This window comes from Erpetoichthys calabaricus, chromosome 2 (assembly GCF_900747795.2).
Source record: "Erpetoichthys calabaricus chromosome 2, fErpCal1.3, whole genome shotgun sequence".
Classification (NCBI taxonomy): Eukaryota; Metazoa; Chordata; class Cladistia; order Polypteriformes; family Polypteridae; genus Erpetoichthys; species Erpetoichthys calabaricus.
Genome location: NC_041395.2, coordinates 263,218,626 through 263,243,342, shown reverse-complemented (window position 1 = coordinate 263,243,342; position 24,717 = coordinate 263,218,626). Strand labels below are relative to the sequence as shown.

At 35.7% G+C, this 24,717-nt stretch overlaps 1 protein-coding gene across 3 annotated transcripts in view; it reads right to left on the bottom strand.

Annotated features, from left to right (window-relative positions):
- Positions 1-21,018: 21,018 nt before the first annotated feature.
- The window catches only part of LOC114647005 (polycomb group RING finger protein 5-B), a 123,580-nt gene continuing 119,881 nt past the window's right edge, over positions 21,019-24,717 (bottom strand). For all 3 annotated transcript variants that reach the window (XM_051923098.1, XM_028795459.2, XM_028795460.2), the window contains exon 9: positions 21,019-21,277. In XM_051923098.1, coding sequence (XP_051779058.1) covers positions 21,230-21,277 — 48 coding nt within the window. In that variant the 3' untranslated portion in view covers positions 21,019-21,229. The remainder of the gene's footprint in view (positions 21,278-24,717) is intronic.

Genomic DNA, 24,717 nt, shown 5'->3' with positions numbered 1-24,717 from the left:
GATTGGTTTTAAACTGCTGAGAAGAGACACTGCGGAGGCCAGTTCTGGAAAACATCCCATAATTGAGCTAGAAAGTTCTAAAAAGAAGACACAACTGGAAAGACAATATAAACTAGAAGAAGATATGTTATTTATCTGCCTCACGGTTCAATCCCCAATCCCAGGCATTATACTTGTGGAGTTTGCTTGTTCTTCCAATGCCAGTGTGAGTTTTTTTTGCACCATGTCTTAAAGCTTGGCTTTGGACACTTGCCTCACTATGCAACCTCCCAGGCAAAGAGTCAGGAAGAAAACCAGCAGAATTCAATATGGATAAGGCTACTGCATATTCCTGTTTTAACCAAAATGAACAAAAGGCTCTTGTTCCGATGTGCTGCTTTCTGTGCCGTCTATATCTGATTACAAGTTAGAAAATAAGCTTCAGAAGTAATGAGCCACTTATTTTCTAGTACTGGGATGGCCTTTCATTGCTGTATTTGGCATTGGTGTTGGCTTAAGAGCATGTTTTAAGCTGTGTTTGAGAAACATTTCTCAGGTACAGTGTGCAGAATATACCAAGTATTCTGATTTGCCTAACTTTAAGAGGTCTATGAGATGTGGTGTGGCAAAGTGATTTTAAGTCATTCAAGAATACAGAAAAGCTATTGCAACAGGCGTCTGCATCACAAAAAATAATAGAAAACTGGTCCCAAAAAACATCTATACACAAAGAGGTGAACATATGCTAGATTAATACCTATCATTAGGTAGCTTTTATATAGAACAAAAGACAAAGAATAGAAAAGAACAATGTGCATTCCTATTAGATCTGCTCATTTGTAGGCCTTATAAAGACGGACTGATTGATTGCTACAATGATGCAATGAGACAGTGGCTAAGCTTAGATTTATGCCCTAATCTTCACATTTCTATGCTCACTGTACTGATCTGTTATTCAGGCAATATACCATGTGGATTATATGGAATAACAGCACCACATGGTACCAAAATGGCTTATGAAATGCAGCTTCTCTTATTTCAGTTCATAAAAAACGTGGACCAGAAGGTGTGCTGCTCAAATGAATTTGGGTAACATTTACATTATGCATTTTTTTTTACCTATGTGCTTAACTATAATTCCTAAGATGTGGTTATTTTTGTCTTTTTAAATCAGAGGTGTCAGACTTGGCCCTAGGGGACTTCTGTAGCTGTGATTTTTTTTTCCTAAAACCATATTATTTTTTAGAGGCTGGTTTGTGCAGTAATGTGAACTCAAAGTGTAAAGCTTTCTGTATTTCAATGTTTCTTTGTTTAGAAATTCAGAAGTCACCTGTTTTGCTATGGGATCTTTTCATTTTATTCAAATAGCATTTACCTCCATTTATCTTCACCTTCTCAAAGGGAAGCTTCTTAACTCTCTTGTTATTCAGGACAGGCATACAATATGGAGATCTAAGCACATAGTGTTTCAGTTACATTTTTATTTTGATTTTGCACATTGCACTTCTGGGCCACCGTATAAACTCTTTGCAAGAGGTAACACCATACAGTATCTAACCAGCTAAATTATGTGTGTTGCGTCAGTACTGAGAAACTATAATGTAAGCAGACTGAGGAAACATGATACTTACCTAAATGGAATGTTTACCCTTTAATCCATCTTCTTAACACGTGTGACTTAGCATTTGATTCATTTTGCTTTTTTTCAAGTGCTTTATGATAACTGTAAATGTTGTAATAAAATGAAGCATTAAAGACTTATTAAAACATTACATAAAACTTACAGATCACCAAAAAATCAATGTATTTTTAGAAGTTAATTTCATGAATATTTATACCAGTAACAATAAATGTGTCACTAATTAACAAAAATAAATTTGGACATATGCTAATAAAATACATTAATTATGTTTGGTCAAAACATTATGTAGTCTATTCAAAAGCCATTTTTATAACATTAAACAAAAAATATTTTAGACTGATACAATAAAGGAGTAGTTTTGTCTTACAAGTCATACTGTCAAGTGTTTTGCTTTATCTTTTTAATAACCGTATTCTGATCCAACTCCTTCTTGTTCTTATTACAAATCATGCCATCCTCAGTACTAATGACAAATGGGATTCTGTACTGCTTCTGCTTAACTGAACCCTTTACACTCTGAGTTATAGTACCTTCCAGAAACTTGTTACGAACAATGACAGGCTGCCAAGAACTTGTTACAGTTTACAGACATTGTACCCCATCAGTTAAAGGTAAAGGTGGATCCAGATATATACTGCCTGTCACCTGTGGTTTCCTCCAAGATTCTGATTCATTTTTGTGTACCATTTCAATGTTGACAATGGGATATATGGTTAACTAATATGATCTCATGTTATCACTAGAATTTTTAAAAAATATTTCAGCATAAAGATCTCATCTTCCTCTGCTAACACAATGGAATTTTGACAATGACAAACACTTTGATAATTCCAATCGTCTTTCAGGTCAACACTAAAGAAACCTAATTACACTCTGTGGGATAACTGGATCAATGCAAAATGTCAAAACTCATGCATTCTAAACTTTTTTTTCTTGTAAAGACACACTGATTACTTACTCCGTGAATTCTGCATTTCAGCAGCAGTCCAAATTTCTTTTAATTATTTACAAAGAAAAATGTCAGAGGAGAACACACTATTTTGTGAGATCGTCATTACTAAAATTCTAGTTTCTATGATTCTCTAGTCTAGAGCATCAATTACACTGCACAACAATTTTTCTGAAAAGCCTTGCTCCCTGAAAAGTTTTTGCTGATTGTGACAGGTACCTACTGGGTATGAACAAATATAGTTTGGTTTTACTGCATCACGCAGGATCTCTGAGAAATAGACATTTATATGTTTACTGACAATATCGTATTTAGTCACATTTATGTTTCACATAAGCTATTAAATTCAACAGAATTAAAAGTGCTTTGCTCCCGATTTTCTTTTGTATTCAATGTCTGGTGCATCACGTTGCAGTGTCCAATAGTAGTCAGCAAGCATTGACGGATTCCAGTTGCCCTGGTATCGTTTCTCCATCGTAGCAATGTCCTGGTGAAACCTTTCAACGTGTTTGTCACTGACAGCACTGAGATTTGCGGGGAAGAAGTCCAAGTGTGAGTGGAGGAAATGAAACTTGAGTGACATGTGGCACTTCATTGTCTTGTATGCTTTGAGAAGTTTGTCTATGAGCTGAATGTACTGTAGATTGGGGCTCTGTAATTGCCCAGAAAATTGTCAACAACGTCTTTGAAGGCTTTCCAGGCAATTTTCTCCAGCCCAACTAACAGATCTTCAAACTGCTTGTCACTCACAAAATGTCTGATCTGGGGGCCAACAAAAATGCCCTCTTTGATCTTGGCGTCAGTTATTCTTGGGAACATCTGTCTTAAATAACGAAAACCTTCATCTTCCTTGTTCAGGGCTTTCTCGAAATTCTTCATGAGTCCCAGTTTTATGTGAAGAGGAGGCAAAAATATCTTTGCCGGGTCAAGTGGCCAGGTCTGTCGAGAATAGTGTGACTCTTTGGCATGGCTGTCCCATTCACAGATGAAACAAAAGTACTTTGTATAGCCGAGCTGCAGTCCTAGTAACAGAGCAACGACTTTAAGATCTCCACAGATATTCCAGTTGTACCTGCTATACTGGACGTGCTTCAGCAACCGTTCCATATTCTCATATGTTTCTTTCAAGCGCTCAGAAGAAAAGGGAAAAGGATAAGGCAGCAAAAGCTCCATCAAAGTCTAAGCCGGCCTTATGTTCATGGTATGGCCTCCCAGAGACTGACCTGGAACAGATGGGCAAAGGTAAGGTCCTTCCAGGACCTGATACTGGAGCATCGGCATCGGGTCCAGCCAAGAGCATTAGTGAGAATGAAACTACGAGTGAGGAGGGCAAAGAGTATTCATCTTTTCCAGGAGGACTATTGGCTTTTTTGGCCCCACTGTCAACTACAGCTAATACAGCCCACGAGTCTTCCACATCATTTCTGACTGGACTTGCAACTCCACCTATGGAGATATGGGAAGATCAAAATGCACAGTCTGAGCTGAAGGTAATGATCATTGTGCTTCTGCAGGACATAAATGATATAAAGCAAGATATAAAGAAGGACAATAGGGATATAAGAGATATAAAGAAATAAATAAGGGGCCTAAATGAGAAACTTGAGCAAAAGCTTCAGGGTATAAAAGACCTTTGAGATACATTTAAATACTAAGTTTACTACAAACTTTACAGAAATGCTCCGAAAAATTGATGAAAAAATACAGGAACATACGAGTGAGTTAGAGGAGGGGTGTCGAACTCCAGGGGTTTCATGCATAACACCGTGCGTAGAATTCACACTATAACATGACGTAAGCACAAAAGCGGAAATATGCTTACACACAAAAAAATCCAGATTCATAAATCTGTGCGAATGCCAACTTCCATGTTCTTCCGCTACATAAATCCCAGTCAGCGTGAAAAGTAACGCATGTGCACGCGCCTCCTGTCCCACCCCAACTCCTCCCAGAATTATGCCTCTTTGAATATGCAAATCAATATAAATAGCCCTTCAGCTCAGCCTTCTATGAAAAGACAATGGCAAAAGTACAAGGGAAAATAGAAGAATTTCAGCGAATACCAAGTGGAGGCAAAGAAAAATGTACTATTTGTTGATTTAAACAGTTGTATAAACAATAAAAGGAAGTTGATCGAGTGACATAGCGTGTTGGAGAAACTCGAAAGCTTGAGTTCACAAAGTCGCATGGTGCCTGAAATAAAAAAAGAATAAGTCGCCGTGAAAAGATGAGTCATAGCCCAGTGTCTGGGTGTCATATGAAAGCTTATTAGGGTACAGAGAGAAAAAAAGGCACACAGTGTGAAAAAAGCACGAAATGTCAACTTTAATCTCAAAATTTCCACTTTAATCACGTAGTTTATTTTGTGATTAAAGTAGAACATCATAGCTCTCTGAATAATTAAAATACTGAGAAGTATACATGATATTATTTTCATGATGATAGGAGTTAAAGCATGTTATTAAACATGGGAACACGGTGGCGCAGTGATTGTTCATGTCTCACGCAAGATGCTTGCTGCGCCATGCGCGACCTCTGATGAAATACTTTATTACAAAAGTACTGTCTCTTTCAAACGTACTAACCCCCAATTCCTGCCCTATTTTTCTTTCTCCAAATACCCAATTGCCACACGATCTGCTCTGTATAACAACAACAACAAAATTTATTTATATAGCACATTTTCATACAAATAATGTAGCTCAAAGTGCTGTAATAGATGTTAAGCCATCCGTAAGCTTAGAACGCAGATTCTTCAAAATTTTTAAGGAACTTTGAAATATCTTCATAATGTTTAATAATTCTATCCATCCATCCTTCCAGTGTCGTGCCAGCCACAGCAAGAATACAGCGTGAGGCAGGAACAATCCGTGAACGAAGCTCCAGCTCCTCACTAGTGCTGCAGCACCATGTAGTTAAAGTTTTATCTGTATAATATAATAAACATTTTTTGTTGCATTTCATCTTAAAAATGACATCGACATCATATGTAAATATGCACTTTATAAAGTGGCTCAGGTTGTGCAATATTATAACTGTATCGCAAGTTTACAGTGAGGTAATTGTACTTGTGTAAGTACAAACAGTTTTACAAGGAGCACTTGATGGACTGATTGAGTGCATTTAGAGTTCTTGGGATGAAACTGTTTGTGAACCGCGAGGTCAGTACAGGAAAGACTCTGAAGCGTTTGTCGGAGGAGAGCAGTTCAAATAGCGAATGGGTGAGGCAGCGTGTGCATGATGCTGTATACCGATAATTCTTTTTCTGATCAGCTGCTGTACAGCTGTGATTCACACTCAAATACAGTGATATAAATACTCCAAGTGGTGCAGTGAGAGTAATATGGAAAAAGATCCGATGCCCCTAATGGGAGCAGCTGAAAGAAGAAGAAGAAGGTGCAGTGAGAGTAACAACGCTAAAGCAGTTATGGTATTTAGAATAGTTTGACCATTCTGTGGACCATTATATTGTTACAGGTTAATTACAATCAGATGCATTAAACCAGAGTTTCCCAAACTCGGTCCTGGGGAGGACCACCCCTGTGGCTGCAGGTTTTTGTTTCAACCAGCTTCTGTTTTTAATTGAACTCCTGGGCTAATTAAGTGAACTGATATTTCCCAAGTTCTGTGTTTAGGGAACAATATAGAAATTAGAAAACTAAGTTTGCTAAAAAAAAAAAAAAATTAAAATGTACCAAGCAGTTATATAGGAATAATGTATTTTTTTCTTTTTAACAGTATTTTCATCTTGATTTTCATTCTACATTTCTAGGTCTTCTAATTGTTTAATTAATCCATTATTTACTAATTAGTGGGTCTGACTCTAAAGTAGTTGCAGCCTTTGATTATTCAGCGTTGTTTGCCTGGGTGTCTGATCTGTTCGTTTTAAATTGTCATTATTAAGATACAACGAAGGGGGAAAAACTGCACAGAGAAAGGATGAAATCAACAAAAGAGAGTTACGCATTTAAATCTATAGCAAAAGCAGAAATATTTCTAAATGTCTTATAAATGTAAAAATCATGCTGCTATGCTTTTCTGAATGTCAAATAAAAGAAAAAAAACATAAACTAATTAAATGAGATCAGTGCTATCAGGTGTTGTCACTGATTAGGAATCCGGTTGGAACAAAAACCTGCAGCCACAGGGGTTCCCCAGGACCGAGTTTGGGAAGCACTGCATTAAACTAATAAGCAATATGCGTTTAATTTCAGTGTATTTATAAAGCTGCATCAGGGATGTGGATCTGAAAAAGAAGGGATAACCACACAGAATCAGTAGCACTGCTTTGATGCTGGGTGCCGCCAGTTTGCAAAACTAAGCAGGGAACTTGCGTACGACAGGGTATGAGCTAAGTATAAAACCTAAACTTGGCGTAAAGCCACGCACTTTTCCATGGTACCTCATACCCTGGCGTACGCAATTTCTCCGCTCGGTTTTGTAGACTGGTCAGCACCCAGTGTCAAAGCAGTGCTACTGTTCCTGTGTGGTTACCCTTTCTTTCTTAGATCCACATTCCTGACGCGGCTTTATAAATACACTGAAACTAACTGCATATTGTTTATTAGTATAATGCATCTGATTGTAATTAACCTGTAGCAATATAATGGTCCACGGAATAGCCATAGTATTCCAAATACCATAACTGCTTTAGTGTTGTTAGTCTCAATGTATCTTCTTCTTCTTCTAGCCGCTCCCGAAAAGGGATGCCACAGCAGATCATCTTTTTCCATATTATTCTCACTGCACCACTCGGAGTATTTATATCACTGTATCTGAGTGGGGAATCACAGCAGCAGCTGATCGGAAAGAGAATTATCGGTATACAGTTTCAAGCACACACTACCTCAGCCACGGCAAAACGCGTCAAAGCCTTTCCTGTACGGATCTCGCGTTTCAGAAACAGTTTCATCCCAAGAACTATAAACGCACTCAATCAAGTGCTCCTTGTAGAACTGTTTGTACTTATAAGTACAATTACCCCACTGTAAACTTGCACTACAGTTATAATATTGTACAACCTGTGTCACTTTATAAATCACGTATGATGTTGATATCATTCTTAAGAAGAAATGCAACAAAATATGTTGCCTATAGTATACAGAAACAACTTTAACTTCATTTAAATAATTAGTATTGTTAATAATTAAACATGTGAGGACACGGTGCCACAGCGCTAGCTAGTTCACGGATAGCTCCTGCCTTGCACTGTATTATTGCTGGTGCTGACGTGACATGGGAAGGACAGACGGATAGAATAATTAAACAAGTAATACAAAGATATTTCAATGTTTCTTAAAAGTTTTGAAGAATCGGCGTTCTAAGCTTACAGATGGCTTAACGTCGATTACAGAGCTGATTGTGTGGCGATTGGGTATTTGGAGAAAGAAAAGTAAGGACAGGAATTGGAGGTTAGTACGTTTGAAAGAAACAGTACTTGTGTAATAAATTATTTCATCGAAGGTCGTTCATGGCGCAGCAAGCCTCTTGCGTTTGATATGAACAATCACTGCGCCACCGTGTTCCCATGTTTAATAACATGCTTTCATTCCTATCATCATGAAAAAGATATCACGTATACATCTCAGTATTTTAATTATTCAGAGAGCTGTAATATCACGAATGTAATGGATTCTGTGTCCTGTCGGAGAAAGAGAAAGAACGGAAGCACGTAGTGATCCACACACATAGAAGATCAAACACAGAACAAAGCATTTAACGTCCTACTTTAGTTACGATGGGATTTGAGAAACTAGTAAAATAAATGATTTTAAGATGAAGTTTATGATGTTCTACTTTAATGACAAAATAAACTACGTGATTAAAGTGGAAATTTCAAGATTAAAGTTGACATTTCGTGCTTTTCCCCACTGGTGTGCCTATTTTTTTTCTCTGTACCCTAATAAGCTTTCATATGACACTCAGACAGTCCGCTACGAGTCGCCTTTTCACGCTGACTTTGATATGTGACAACTTCTTTTTTTATTTCGGGCACTGTGCGACTTTGTGAACTTGAGCTTTCGAGTTTCTCCGACACTATGTCACTCAATCAATTTTCTTTTGTTGATTATACCACTGTTTAAACCAACAAATAGTACGTTTTTCCTTTGCCTCCACTTGGTATTCGCTGAAATTCTTATATTTTCCCCCATGCTTTTCCCATTGTCTTTTCACAGAAGGCTATTTATATCGATTTGCATATTCAAAGAGGCATAATTCTGGGAGGAGTTGGGCGGGACAGAAGGCGCATGCACGTGCATTACTTTTCACGCTGAACAGGATTTATGTAGCGGAAGAACGTGGAAGTTTGCATACGTACAGATTCCTGCATCTGGATTTTTCTGTGAGTACGCACATTCCCGCTTTTGTGCTTACGCCATGTTATAGTGTGAGTTCTACGCATGGCGTTATGCATGAGGCCCCAGGTCTCCAAATGAGAAATTTTATAGGAAAAGACAGGCTTTGCAATCAGAATTAAACCTCTTGACAACAAAAGAAATGGAACAGCTCATCTTTAAATCGCGACATCATTGTTATGAACACAGACAGAAGTCCAATAAGATCTTAGTCCAACAAACCCACAAGCAGGAAGTCCGCAATGCAAAAACAGCAATTACCAGTACAGATGGAGATAAAATTATTTGCCATAAAAATATAACTTACAGAGAGTACTATAAGTCCTTATATTCTACTCGGTTTTAAGAAGACATAATTTAATAAGGTTTTTGATTCATTACAGATACCACAGCTAGATACTCTTAGTGCTGTGAAACTGGACAAACGTTTGACACTTTCAGAATTACTAGAAGCTATAAACCCTGATGGCTACCCAATGGAATTTTATTAAAAATTTTCAAATAAGTTAGCTCCAATATTATCTGCAACGTTTCTAGAAGCTAAGGATAACAAAATTCTACCTCAAACTTTTCGCAAAGCATTAATTACCATCTTTCATAAGAAAAATAAGGACTTACTACAATGTGCATCATACAGACCAATCTCTCTTCTGAATAATGACCAGGTGAACTGAGAAAGTGCTTCTTTCTGTAATATCAAATGACACACTTAATTTCTAACCTCTGATGTTTTAATATAATCTAGTCGTCAGTGAGTCAGCCATCTTCCAACCCTCTATATTCTAACACAGGGTCATGGGAGCCAATCCCAGCCAACACAGGGCACAAGCCTGGTACAAATACCTGGGCAGGGCGCCAGCAGGGCACACACACACACACCAAGCACACAATAGGGCCAATTTAGGATCGCCAATGCACCTAACCTGCATGTCTTTGGACTGTGGGAGGAAACCAGAGCATCTGGAAGAAACCCAAGCAGACACGGGGAGAACATGCAAACTCCACGCAGGGAAGACCCGGGAAGCAAACCCAGGTCTCCCTACTGCAAGGCAGCAGCGCTACCACTGCCGCCCCTAATATAATATATTCACCCATTAAATCTAACACCCCAGAGACCTTAAAAAGCATTTGATATGGTTGAATGGGACTTCCTATTCACCACTTTGCACAAATCTGGGTTTGGGCCAAACATATGTGCATGGATCAACCTACTTTATACTAGTCCAGAAGCCTCAGTTTGTGTTAACATTATTTCAGACTTCTTCAAACTAGAACCTGGTATCTGACAATGATACTCCTTATCACCTTTGCTCTTTGCAATCACCATTGAAGCATTGGCCATATACTTTCAAAATGCATCAGTGATAAAGGGGATTCTCAGAGAAGGCCTTTCTCCAGAAAATATCACTATATGCAGATGATATGGTATTGTATACATCTGACTCACAAAATTCTGTGCCAGCAATCCTAAAAGCACTAGCAGACTGTCAAAAGATATCTTGACTCAAAATTTATTTGAATAAAAGTGTGCTCTTTCCAGTGATTTCTCTAGCACACAATATCATGACTGAGCACTTTTCGTTATTTTAGCAGATCAGTGTAAACATCTAGGCGTAAATATCACAAGCAAATATAAAGCTCTTTTTCAACAAAATTTTGCTGTCTACATGGAAAAAAATAAACAACGTGACTAGATGGTGTGCCCTCCACCTTACGTTATCACGGAGAATCAACATTGTTAAGATGACAATCCTTCCCAAATTTCTCTTCCTATTTCAAAGCATCCAAATATACATTATAATTTTTTAAGAAATTAGATTCAATCATAACCTCATTTATTTGTAATTCGAAACATCCATGCATCCAAAAGGGCGACTCTACAATGACCTAAAGCAGAAGGGTGCATGGCACTACCTAACTTTCAATTGAATTACTGGGTGGCAAATACACAGGCTATAAAGACCTTGGGCCTCATGTATAAATGGTGCATACGCACAAAAATTTTGCATACGCCTGTTTCTACTCTCACTTCGAGATGTATAAAAACTAAACATGGCATAAGGGTGAGGATTGTGCTGACTGTCCCTGTCAACTTTCTAAGCACCTTCTGCAGAATTCTCCAACACTGCAGGCCCGTTGAGAGGTAATATTTCTTCAGCAAATCTGAAAAACAATTTTAATTGTGGTAAAACCAGTCATTTACAGGTATGTGGCAAACTTCTTTTACAATAATTTCATCTTTAATTTTTACTTATTTACTTTTCAAATACAAACAATAACATAAAAAATTGAGGTAATTTGACTACCTAACAACAAAGTTATTTCAGTTTCTCATTTATTTTGTTCCTAGAAAGTAGAAACTTTTTCGCATTTCTGGACAGTCTGTTCCATGTCCATATTACCAATGCTCTTATTTTCCACCTTTACTGCACTTTTATTATTTGGGTGGTTGAACACTGTGATAGTGCAGGTCAGCTCCACACTCCCACTGGCTCTAGAGAGCCTCTTCCACCCACTACCGCCGATAACGTGCCCAAATGATGTGCCAGTGGATGAGGACACTCACACAAAGCAAGGGGTAGATGCATAAAAGTGCAAAAAAATTTTTTTATTAAAAACCATCAAAAAACAATGTTTCCAAAAGTGCAGTGCATACCTTCAATAAATAAATCATCTATAAAAATGCAACATTGCTCAGGTGGAGATTAAAAATAGTTAATTAAATATTTTCTTAAAACCAGAGTTTAAAAACAAGTAGCGACCGCTTCTCTAAAACTCACTATCCCATATGGGATGTGGCCATTGAGAAGATGTCCAAACGACAGGTGTAGTCAACCATCACTTCATAGGCCCAGGTCTCTACTGGGCTATGGTTCCTAGTGGGGTGCATAATCCAAGACTTTATATGTCCCCTGCTGCCAGTCCTTCTGCATCCGTGGGGAAAACTGCAGTTCAGGCCGCTCTCCCTCACAGGAAAGCACTTAGTAGGTGCACTCCTTCCACAGCCTCCAGCTCTTTCAGCCCCATGGCTCGTTCCCGACCACCTGCCTTTCCTTCCAGCACAGGCTCTCGCACTTCTGTCTCCCAATCCTATTTCCTTTCCTTCTTTCATTTTAACCTCCAGTCTCTCTCTGTCTTTTCACACCTCTGTCTCATCTCTTTTTCAGCACAGCATATTGCCGATCTCACCTTCCCAGCTCACCTCTTTTAAGTCTTGCAGTAGTTGGTGGAAACAGCAACTGCAGTCCCTTCCTCAGCCTCCAGCTCTTGACTTGCAGACTTCAAACCTCAAAAATCGCCTCTCTTTCTTTTTTCCTGCCGATCTCGTTTCCTTTTTTCTCTCCTTTTCTCATGCGGGGTCTTTCCTTATATGCCTACATGGGCGCAGTGTCTCAGTCTTGCACTGCAGGTTGCCCAATAAAGAAAATGAGCACAGACCACACCCTCACATGCAAGTGCATCTCGCCCCAATAACTCCACCAACCCCCCCGCACCTGCATGATAACGAGCACCCATGGAGACTGAGCTGGCTATTCAACTATTTATTTAAAAATCGGCCACCTTTTTCTGAGCCATGGACCCGCTATAACACAAACATTTTATAGAATAGTTAAACATTATATTTTACACAAGCCTTTTCAATTTGTATTTAATATTCTAATCAGAAAGGGCAAAAAAAACACCAGTCTATTAGTATAGTTTTTTTTTTATTTATTGCACATAAAAATAAATTACAAAGAATGTTAAAAGCAAAAAAAAAATAGACTGAATGTTTACGACACCTGTAAATGTATTGCTTTTGTACTTATACAGATACTGTAGCACTATACATATGGGTTAGGGTTTTCTTATTGAATTACTGCTAACATAATGTGCAATATCCCATACTGAAACAGACTTAGCAAAAAGCTATATGATGCCTTGTAAATGAACTTTTGGCAGCAAAAAAATGACCCAGAAATGCACAGTTTTCAGTTTTGAGATATATTGGTCACACACAGTAACACAGTGACACTGTAGATGCTCTACTTAGGGTATCTTACAGCAAAACCTGACAGTGGCCCTCTCAGGAAGTATCCAAGGCAATATTTAATTAGTATTTTGGGATGCTACAATGTACTCAAACAGGGCTGTCCCAAGTTCAAATGCAGGTCTGGACAATATTGTTCACAGCACACCTATTAAGTACAAGTAAAACTGTGATTAAACTGTGAATAAAAGTTTTATTTAAATGCCTTTAAAGTTTGCCAGTCACAATCTGTTCCAAACCTCTTTTGTTTCTTGTAGTGTCCTGCTCAAAATGATTTTCAGTGAGTCATGTCCACTATGTTTGAAAATGGTACTTTGAAAAATATAGCAAATAAAATGCAAATAAATGTAATAACTCATAAAATGGCTCATGTGTGCTTCCAACATGGAACTATCAGTGTTCACTAAATCATTCCTGAAGTGCTCTACAGTCATCTGTTTTTCTGCTTAATCACTGTAGTAGTACTAGGGTGTTGTACCGTGTTAGCCATTATGAATGTAGAGAAAAGCCAAGCAAAATGACACCTTTTATTGGCTAACTAAAAAGATTACAATATGCAAGCTTTCGAGGCAACTCAGGCCCCTTCTTCAGGCAAGATGTAATCACTGTAGTAGCAAAATAATTATTTTCTTGTGGTTCTGTGTAAAAATGTGACTTGAAAAACTGAGCAAGTCTGCGCTTTGAACATAAACTAATTGAAATGGGAGAAATAATAATTATTATTAAATAGGAAATACGTTTATCTTAAGTAATATGTACTGATTTTTTTTTGTAACATAAATTACAATCTAGTATTTAAAGTTCAATTTGTTTGTTAAATGCATTACTTATTGAGCCAAGATCATTTAGAACTCTGGTCTACTTTACTGAAAAATTAGTTTTATGTGACTAAGACTTGTATTTTTCATCTAATGGTATTGTTGGCATTTCCTATCAATTGAAGCCTTTAAGAGTCAATTTTAGATCGCCACAATGTTCCTTGGTTAGACATTGTGACTGTCTCTATAAGTGAATGCAGCTAGTGTTGATATCTCATTAGCAATATCTAAATCTGGAAACATATCTGCTTTGATAAATAAAGTTCACAGTTTTTGATTCATATGTTCTTTTACAAACTTTGCAAACACTGGCACATGCCTTTCATAATCTAGGTCTAAATACAACATCATTTTAAAAATGTACATAAATGGAGGTGCAGAATACATAAAGTTACTGTTACTTCTTGCACAAATATTGCAGCATTTATGACAAAATTACATTGTTAATATTGCCTTGGAAACAAGTGCAGCACTTTTTTGTAAGCAAGTAAACCAGCTCACTGAAAGCATACATGTTTCTCGTAAATAATTTATTTTACACATCTGAAGTCTGGCTTTAACTGTTCTGCACTTAAAATGCCTAAAAGAGCAACACATCACATGAAAGACACACTAATACATTTACTAGAGTGGCCAAGAAAACCATTCACTAGCAAAGCTGTTAAGTCTTACGCCCGACTCCTATTACTGTCTATTATGGTTCTTTCCATGTTACACAGATCTGTTCTAAGTTGGAATTCTGGACTACAAAATTGTTACAATAAAAAAAGAATAACTATTATAATAGCTTAGTTTTTCTAATGCATACCAAAATTTGAACCCAGAATTTGTTGTGAGTTTATATCTGACCTACGTTATCCTCACATATTTTTTCTTTTCTACAACAGAAAAAAATATGATCATACATGCTAACAGCTTAAATATTGAGCACTAGTAGCCTACAGTATTTAGGAAATGACCCTGAAACGTTTCAAAATCCACTTTGCAATTATTTATGTGGCAAACCGCTCAACATCTTTTTCTGCTGTTTATTGTTGTAGCAGTTGTATTTCAATTTCTAATGTGTTTTTTACTCAATGAAATGTTTTAAATTATAATTTAATAAAAGAATGCAGGACAAAAGGGAAGAATACAAGAGAAAGGCATAGATAATAACACGCTCTTTTTACCACAGGTTGAACAGAGCAACATACCTTGAAGAAAGTGTGACTGTTTTCCCTAATAGAACACAATAGCTGCTTGGTTAATGTTGTGTATATATTTGTGTGTAGTCCCTAAGAAACAGTGGGCTAAAGCAACTGAAATCCATTTAGGCACATTTACATTGAAAAATAGAATAGATTATTCTAAGCAGCATTTTTCATTGTCTGGAAAATGTACAACATATATATATATATATATATATTTTTTAAAGATAAAATATCTTTAAAAGTGCTTTTTCTTACAAAAATACATAATATTCTTCATAATGGAACAGCACAGAAAGAGTTTAAATTAATATCCACCAAAACAACTTTAGAAACTAACAGATAAACCACTGTACCATCGTTAAGATTTTTTTTCCAACTCTTCTCCAAAGTCTTATATTAAGTAAAGGTATCAGAATTCAGTCTCTTATTAGATTTGGATTTTCTCTCAAAGTAGAATGCAAATTATTATTTCTGGTGGTGTGGAGCATACGATAGATGTAATTCTACATCAAATTTTAAACACAAATGTTTCACTTTAAGGCAGGTTACTCTCTTAATACTTTTAATTAAATTGACTACCCTACAAAATACTATTAAACTTAGGTATTTTGAATACCTCTGCATTCTTAAATGTGATCTTCTAAATTCAAGAATTCCATTCTTCTCTGTATTCTATATGCTTATCAACTATTCTTGTCAGAAAACAATAAAAACTGTTATATCAACAAAATAGCTGCTGCTATAAAAAATGTAAATGACAAAATAAAACAAGGGTTACTGCAAAGCAAGGAAGAATTTGTTTTACTATAGTTAAAGGAAATAACAGGCATGGCATTTGAATAACTGTTGCACTTCCCTTTCTTTCTCCCATTAAATTGATATAGCTGAGCGAAAACTGAAAAAGTTTACATAACTAATACTAATAATACAACTTAAACACAAAGAGCAAATTATCTGCTTTCTAACCATTTTTATATACTGAATGTCCTTAACTTTGCTTCAAGATACATGATACATTAATTGGTTTGGAAACTACACTTTCCACATTTCATTAGTAAAATAGCTTAGTTTCTTAACACTGAGCCTTAAACCAACATTCTTGTCTAGGTATATAAATATAAAAAAGGTATTTTTTAACATATGAAAATATAATTCTTCCCAAAAGGAAAAGTGCCTTTTTAAACATAAAGAGATGCTTAGAAATTCCAAGGTAACGGCACATTTTGCATTCTTATCTGTTACATTTGAGACTCCATCAATACTGCCAAAAAAGCTATTATGAGATCAGAAATTGGCACAAAAACAGACTAAGGTAATCAGATTTGTGTGTGGCATGGGGAAATGAAGGTTTTATGCATTTACTCACTGAGACTTTTCTTCTAAAGGAATGCGTCAAGCTTTATAAATACATAACTGCAATATTTTATATGTTCATACTACAGTGGGCAAGTGACAAAACATTTAAAGGTGTGCCGCGCACAATTAAAAAGGAGACTTGCACACTTAAGGTGATGCACACATTCAAATGAGGTGATGCGCAGAATTAAATGTGGTGCCTCGGAAAATTAGAGATGACGTGCTCACAATCAGATGGGTGACGACAAGTAAAAGTGTACGGAAAGGGTAGGTAAAGAAATGGATGTCAGCCTGTTAATGTACACCATAATGTAAATACATCAGAAACTGTTATCACCAACAATTTAATTGAAAACAAAATGCTACATTAACTTTCTGTCACTCAGCACACCACTTAACCAGAAACTTCCCCTGTGGACTGACAGGCAAACCTTGCCACCAATCAGTGTGTTCTTTTTGTTTTGCCAAGGTACCTACCCTTTCTGTACACTTTTATTTGTCGTCACCCCTTTGACTGTGAGCGCATCATCTCTAATTTTGCGCGGCACCACATTTAATTTCACATTTCACCTCGTTTGAATGTGCTTGTCACCTTGTTTAATTCTGTGCACATTACCTTTACTAATTATGCGACACCACATTTAATTCTGCGCATCACACCTTTACATTTTTTGTCACTTGCCCTTTGGGGCCACCGTACCAAACACTGTACAGTAATCCCTCGCTACTTCGCGGTTCACTTTTCGCAGGTTCACGACTTCGCGGATTTTATATGTAAGCATATTTAAATACATAACGCGGATTTTTCGCTGCTTCGCGGGTTTCTGCCGACAATGGGTCTTTTTACTTGCTTCCTCAGTTGGTTTGCCCAGTTGATTTCATACAAGAGATGCTATTGGCGGATGGCTGAGAAGCTACCCAATCAGAGCACGCAGTTAAGTTCCTGTGTGCTGCTGATTGGCTCAGCGATGGAGTGCTGCATTAACCAGGAAGTCTCATCTCACTCATTCATCATTAACGTGCTAATGCTTCAGGGGCCGTGTCCAAGCACCAACAGAAGATGCAAATGATTGCAGAAAAGGTAAAAGTTTTGGATATGTTGAAGGAAGGGAACAGCTACATCGCTGAAGGACATCGATTCTTTTTATTTAAATAGGAGGAAAAGCATATAAGATCTAAAGCCGTAGTGTCCTTTAACCAGGGTGCAAAACGAGTTGCAAGTGGACGTGATAAGGCAGTAGTCTGGATGGAATCTGCTTTAGGAATCTTTGCAACAAGGTCGACGACGTCATGACCGCCTACAAGCTGCTACGTGTACTTCGCTATACAGTAAGTGTAAACTTATCTACCGATTTCATATTGCTTAGCAGTTGTCCCTGTTTTTAATAGAGTAAATGGTGGGTTGTAAACAATACAGGGAGGGTTTAAAAACGTCCAAATACACGTTAAATAATTAAATAAATATAGTGTCCCTACTTCGCGGAAATTCAGTTATCGCGGTCGGCCTTGGAACCTATCTCCCGTGATAAGTGAGGGATTACTGTATAACAATGGAATGAAAATTTTTGATAGCATGAAAAATCTTTTTGTTTTGTACCCAGTGATGTGTGTGACCAAAAAATATACATCCATGTTACTTATAACCATTCTGAAATTGTAGAATACATTTATCTCCTTCTGATTTGTAATTTTACACTAAATCCGTACCCTATATCTGTCTTTCAATCAAAGTTTACCTATTTGTTCAAATGTAAAATTAATAATTGCAAAAGAATTTGCTACATCTACTATTAAATACTGAAAGTGGAACTCACAACTTTAAGACTAGGACAGTATCCGATCTTAAAGCAAAGAAAAGTCCAAAATAACAAAATCTTATGATACTGATGGACAGATGCACCTTAAATAGCCTGTAGTTCCTGTTAAAATACTGCAAATAAAACGTATTGTGTTGTAATTAAGAATGCAGAGGCAAATTAGTCAGAATAAAAATATAAAATGCAAGAGAGTTTATACAAATCTCTCCCAGTGCAAATTGCTAAAGCTAACGATTGTTAAATGTGGCCCATACAAAATGAGGTTAAACATTTTAAAAATAGCTTACCAATATAGCTGGAAGAGGCATTTAATATTCTTTGTTCAGCGACATGTTATACTTTTAATTAATTTCATGGTCCTAACATGCTCAACGCATTTTCTGGCTGTATCCCATTATGGGTTCTTTTTGTAGTAACTGTCTGACAAACACCCAGTACCATACCTTAAAAAATAAAAAATGAAAAACGTTCTAAGTAAGTGATTTGCATTTGCTCTCACAATTAAGTATGTGCTAAGGAACAATATTCTTTAAAATAACTGGTAAGTCCTTTGTTATAATCTGTTACTATCTACAGTTTACAAATTTTCATTTCCTCTAAAAATTACACTGGAACTTTACTGAATTTTGTCTTCCAACTGACTAATCCATTTAGAACAAATAGAGCATTGCAATGTTGTTTTTGGTGGACACCTTCTATATAGGAAATGGTTCAGTTATTCAGTGTTTCTAAACAGTTAACACATGAACAAAACATTTAACATATGTTTACCTTGAAATAAGTCCTTACTGTATGTACAGTAACTAAAATTATATTTTTTATTCTGTCATATATACCCTGTTTTCATGAACCATGTATATTACACATGCCAGAAATCTTAAAAACATAAGATGAACGGAAACAGGCCATTCAGATTAACACAGCTTGTAAAATCATCCTGTTTTAGTTGAGTTTATGTTATCACATAATATAAGGACTATTTATTTTCTGTAATTCACACATTTTCAGTAGGTGAAGAGAGGTAGATAATATATTATATAAATTTGGTCAAATTATAATATTAATGCAAGAGTGTAAAATAGGTGGATGGAAACAGATCATTTGAGAGAATTTACTCATGTGAAATTTCATGCTTTACATGACTTTGCAAATGAAGATCTTCCTGTTATGTGTTTTTGCTGAAAATACATTTACAAATGACATTTGTATTTGGAAAAGCCATTTAAAACATCCTGTTTACAAAACTAGGCTCTATGGCAAATGAAGAATAATAAGAACATAATGATTTGAGCAAAATATTTGCAATATGTGTTCATTTCTTTCTATTATTATGGATAATTATCAACAATATAAACACTGATATATTTCAGAAAATTAAGCATGAAAAATATTTGCGTACAGCAATAACATTATACTTCTAAGGCATTCAAAATCACTTTAAATTTACCATAGCAATATGGCAGTTTTCTTTTTTTATCAGCATCATTATAGTTCCACTAAATATGTCTGGCCTATGAAGTAAATTCACAATTTTTACCATATGTTAAAATGGTCCAATACCAGTGAGTGTATAAGTGTGTGTGTGTGTGTAATTATCACTTGTGATGGACTGATGTCCTAGCAAAGGCTTGTTCCTACCTTCTGTCTATCTCTCAAGCTGAGATTTGGCTTTCCAAGACCCTCTCCTACAAAAATCTGGATAAAAACATCAAAGGACTTATGTTGCTTTAAATACAGTATATCTGTCAGAACTAAAACATATCATTAAACAGTTGTGCTGGTTAGTACTACAGCTTCACAGGAATTCAAGTTTAATTCCTACCTTTCTGTACTTTTGTATGAAGTGTGGGCATTGTTCTCATGTTTATGTGTTTTGTATGACTGGATTTTCTGATTTTCTACCCCTTCCTAAAAATGTTGCGGTTGGCCTAACTGGTGGCTCCATAGCTTTCATAAATCAAGTGAGTACTGAGGGTTGTTTTCTTTCTTTTTGCTCTTTTCTGGTGGGATAGGCACCAGTTCCCTGTGACCCTGTGTTGATAATGACAACACATAAAAAAAGTGTATGTTTGTAAAGTAGTAGTCAATCCCTTCATTTTCTGAATCTGCTGTCATATGTGTGCATTGAGGGCCGCTTAAAGGCCTGGATAATGGTAATTTCTCATTGGAACACCTGCCTGGACCTGACTCTTACTGTTGGAAGTCCTTATCAGTGGAAGCTCCGTCATTTTAAATCAGTCTACTTCACTGATGTGAAGACACTGCATTTTATTTAAATTATCCAACGCTTGCCTACAGGTGCCCCAGCACTTCACAGTTGTCTTGGCAGCATCAACCTATTTAATTTAAAAAAACATTTTCCATTTTACTGTTTTACTGTTGGCTGCAAATGAAATGCATTCAATATTCACTCTCTGTTTTGTAAAAGGTTACTTCCGTTTGGTTCATACATTTCGAAAAATCTTTTGTAAGATGGCAAATGGAAACAGGGTACTTAATATAAAAAATGTGTTCATACTTTATTCTTAGAATTACGTGACCCAACTTAATTTTAATCCTAGCATGACTAATGAATCAATTATATAGATATGGAGTTTGAAAGATAAGTGGAAAACCCATGCTAGGTGTTACCTTAGAGATTGTGGTAATAACTAAATATGAACACACTAAACCTACAAAGTCAAAGTAGCAAGAATGGCACAAAGTACATACACACATATTATATATATATATATATATATATATATATATATATATATATATATATATATATATATATATATATATATTATATATATATATATACATATATATATATATATATATATATATATATATATACATATACATATATATATATATATATATATATATATATATATATATATATATATATAGAATAAAAAAGTCATAAAAAAGGAAACAGAATAAAGAGATGAAACAAGAACAAGGTTCGATCTGCATGCAGAACAAAACGAAGAATGCTTTTGTGTCCCTGGATCAGGCACATCCATTCATTGCGCAATCTGTCGATGGGTTTAACGGTTAGTGCAGCAGTCCTCTTAGCAAACTCACTCTGTGTTCTTCTAAATTTATCCAAAGTCAATCCGCTGCCGATACTGCAGTACCATTGGATAGGACTATAAAAAAAGAGGCAAAAATAATAAGCATTTCCTTCTGTGTTATTTAAAAATGAAAATATGACACATATTTATTATTTATTAAACTATTTACACATGAGCTAAGCTCACTTAAAAAATCTCCCAAGCCTGAACATCATTATCTAAGGTAAGGTCTGCTCATTTAAGTCAAAATTAAAAACATTACTGTGTTTTTTGCCCAAAATAGAAAAAAACATCAAAATTAAAAACTTGCAAATTAGAAAAGAGAATGCTTTTTATTTTTTATTTTCAACCTTAATTAAAACTAAAAAAATCACCTAAAAAGTGAATAAAAACATATATATGTATTATACATTTTTATAGTGGATTTTGAAATTCCATTTTTAATACAACATTTATCAGAAGTACAAAAATACTTAAGATTTCATAGTAAGCATGAATGTGTACATTCTGAAGAATACTCCTCACTCCATTGCCTTAGTGTTAATATCAATTATGATCTCATCATTTTGCAACCTTTGCCTTCTGCACTGTAAAGTGCTGATATATGTGTTCTATGATCTTTCACTTTCAAAAAACTGGAGAGTTTCAACAAGGTACCACTTTTGCTTAGAGCACTCTAAATGCTGGAGTTACAAAAAAACCAAGCAAACAAAAAATTAAATACCAAATTTAATGTAACAAATAATCAAGTCATGTTTTCCATACAATACATTTTCATAAATCTGAACTATTTCAACTATTAATGGTAAAAAAAATCATATTTTCTTATGTTTTGTAGAATATTTCCTTTTAGTTTAAATACTTCCTTATCTATTTACTATTAGAAATGTAATGCACAAACCATGAAAGGTGATGTTAGCACTCACCCAAACAATCAGAAAGAGGATTCAGTCCTAAGCAGTCCAGTCCCTGTACCTTTTGCAGAATATCAGTTTGTCCCTGATGTTTTTGAGAGAAGTGGCTTCTTTGCTGACCTACCTGACACCAGGCCACCCTCCAGAAGTCTGGCACTCACACCTGCCTGCTGCCATTCCTGAGCAAGCTCTGCACTGGTGGTGCCCCAATCCAGCAGCTGAATCAATTTTAGGAGATGATCCTGGTGTTTGCTGGACTTTCTTGGGCGCCCTGAAGCCTTGTTTTTTTTTGGGATTAAATTCATTTTCATGGGAAAGAGGGACTTTGCAATTAACTGAAACTGACCTGATCACTCTTCATAACATTCTGGAGTATATGCAAATTGCCATCATAAAAACTGAGGCAGCAAACTTTGTGAAAATTAATATTTGTGTCATTCTCAAAACTTTTGGCCATAACTGTACAGCATATATATTTTTTCAGACTTGTATATATATTTGACTAGGGAGCTTTATGGTCTTGTTCGGATTGTTTATATGGTGCAGATATCTCCCAAGTCAACGAGCTATTATTAAAATGCTCTTCTCACATACATTACATTTTTAAGGTACAGTTTGTATTATAAATTAATAAAAATAACCAGAATATCTCTGTATGCTGAAATACTGTAGTTGAAAAGTGGATGCTTTGCTTGCTGTACATTTGAGGGTATAATACTTTTCTGCCTTTAGGCTCTGAATAATAGCAAACAAATTTAGCAATGATTCCCTGCTTATCCAGATTTAGAGATGACTTTCTTGAAACCAATCATGTAACACATATAACAAAACACTGTAAGTTGTAAGAATCTATTATCTTTAGTAAGTGACTGCAACACAGTAAAATCTGTCACAAATGTGAAATGTGGATCAAATACCTGTGACATCTGAAAGTTTCTAATCTTTTATTACTCTTCAGTTGATGACAAAATCCTGAGATCATCCTGCTCTCTCTCTCTTTGTAAGCTTATGTATGTGAAACTTCTAAAATGTGTCCTTTCAAGTGTGCCTAATAGCATTAATTTAAATATTGCTGACCAATGCACTGACAGACTCTCTACTGAAGGGGTGACTAAGCAGACACCCCGCATTTGAAAGGAAAAAAGTACTTCTCAAATTTTCCATTGCATTGATGACAAGTGGAGCTATCCTAAACAAAATATGAATAGTCTGTTTTTGAAAGTGCTATGTAAATAAATACAAGATGGTCATTTGTAAAATCTTGCAATGTTACATAGCGACATTTAAAGTTAGTTAATATACAACTCTATAACATTAAAAGAATACTCCATCCAATTTTACAATAACATTAAAAGAATACCTCCACTCAAAAATATTTTTTTAGCTGTTACTTACCCTGTTGTTTGAAGTGTTAGATGAGCCAAACAGGATCAAGCTTTCAGTTCAAAAGATTGATCCTGTATGAATGCTCCCGACCAATCTGTTCACAAGAAGATTTTCTGAAGTGGGTTATTTAGTAATATTTCACCAAAACTACATATATTTGGGACATACGCATTATGCAGCAAGAGTATATTGAAATATTTTTCATGGGCGATTTGATATTGTCTGCTGTTTGTTCAGCATTGGTATGTTCCATTAGCCATTGAAGTCTTCTATGTTTTGAATAAAACATGAGATTTAAAATCTTTCTCGCCAATCACTACAAACAACATGAGTTTAGTTAAAAGTAAAATAAATAAATAAATACATTTTTGGGTGGAGTATTCCTTTAAGAAAAGCAAGATTAGATGAAAATAATATAATAACAAGGGTGATTATTTTTCCAGAATATAAATTGGAGAAATACAACAAATAGTGGTATTCATGAAGAGGAGCTGATGTATGGAATCATTGACACTTTTTAACACAAAGGAAATAAGTCTCCTGTCTAGATTTAATATTCTCTAATAATCAAGACAAAAGCCAGAACAGGGATCAAGCACTTAGATTCTAATGATCATTAATATAATATATTTTATTGTTCAATAGTAGGGTGTATATGCAAAAACTAAAACCACAAAATTTAATTAAAGCAAATTCAGACTAGATATGCCTTAAAATGAACTGGTATGAAAGTTTATGTATGAAGGTATATGAAAAGTAAAGGGGTATATTTAAACATATTACTTAAAGGGCAGGGCAACTTAAAAAATTCAGCTACCAAAATTCAAGTGGAATAGCAAACATAAAAGAACTGCTCAGTTGATGACTTAGGAATTAAGACACAGCAAGTAAATGCACAAGTCAAACAACTTGAGCACTAACAGGTTTGAGAGTAAATAAGAACAACAGTTGAAAAAAAAAATTGGAATGCCAAAAGAGAGCCAGAGGAGGATGAAAATGCAAAAGTCAACCCTTTCTCAAGTTAATGAGTAAGAAGAACTAGTAAATTTAAAAAGCCTGAAATCAAATCACAAAGACTTAAGAGACTTCAAGGATGGTGCATTGATGTGTTAGACATAAAGCTTTATTGTCCATCCATCCATCCATCCATCCATCCATCCATCCATCCATCCATCCATTGTCTCCCGCTTATCCGAGGTCGGGTCGCGGGGGCAG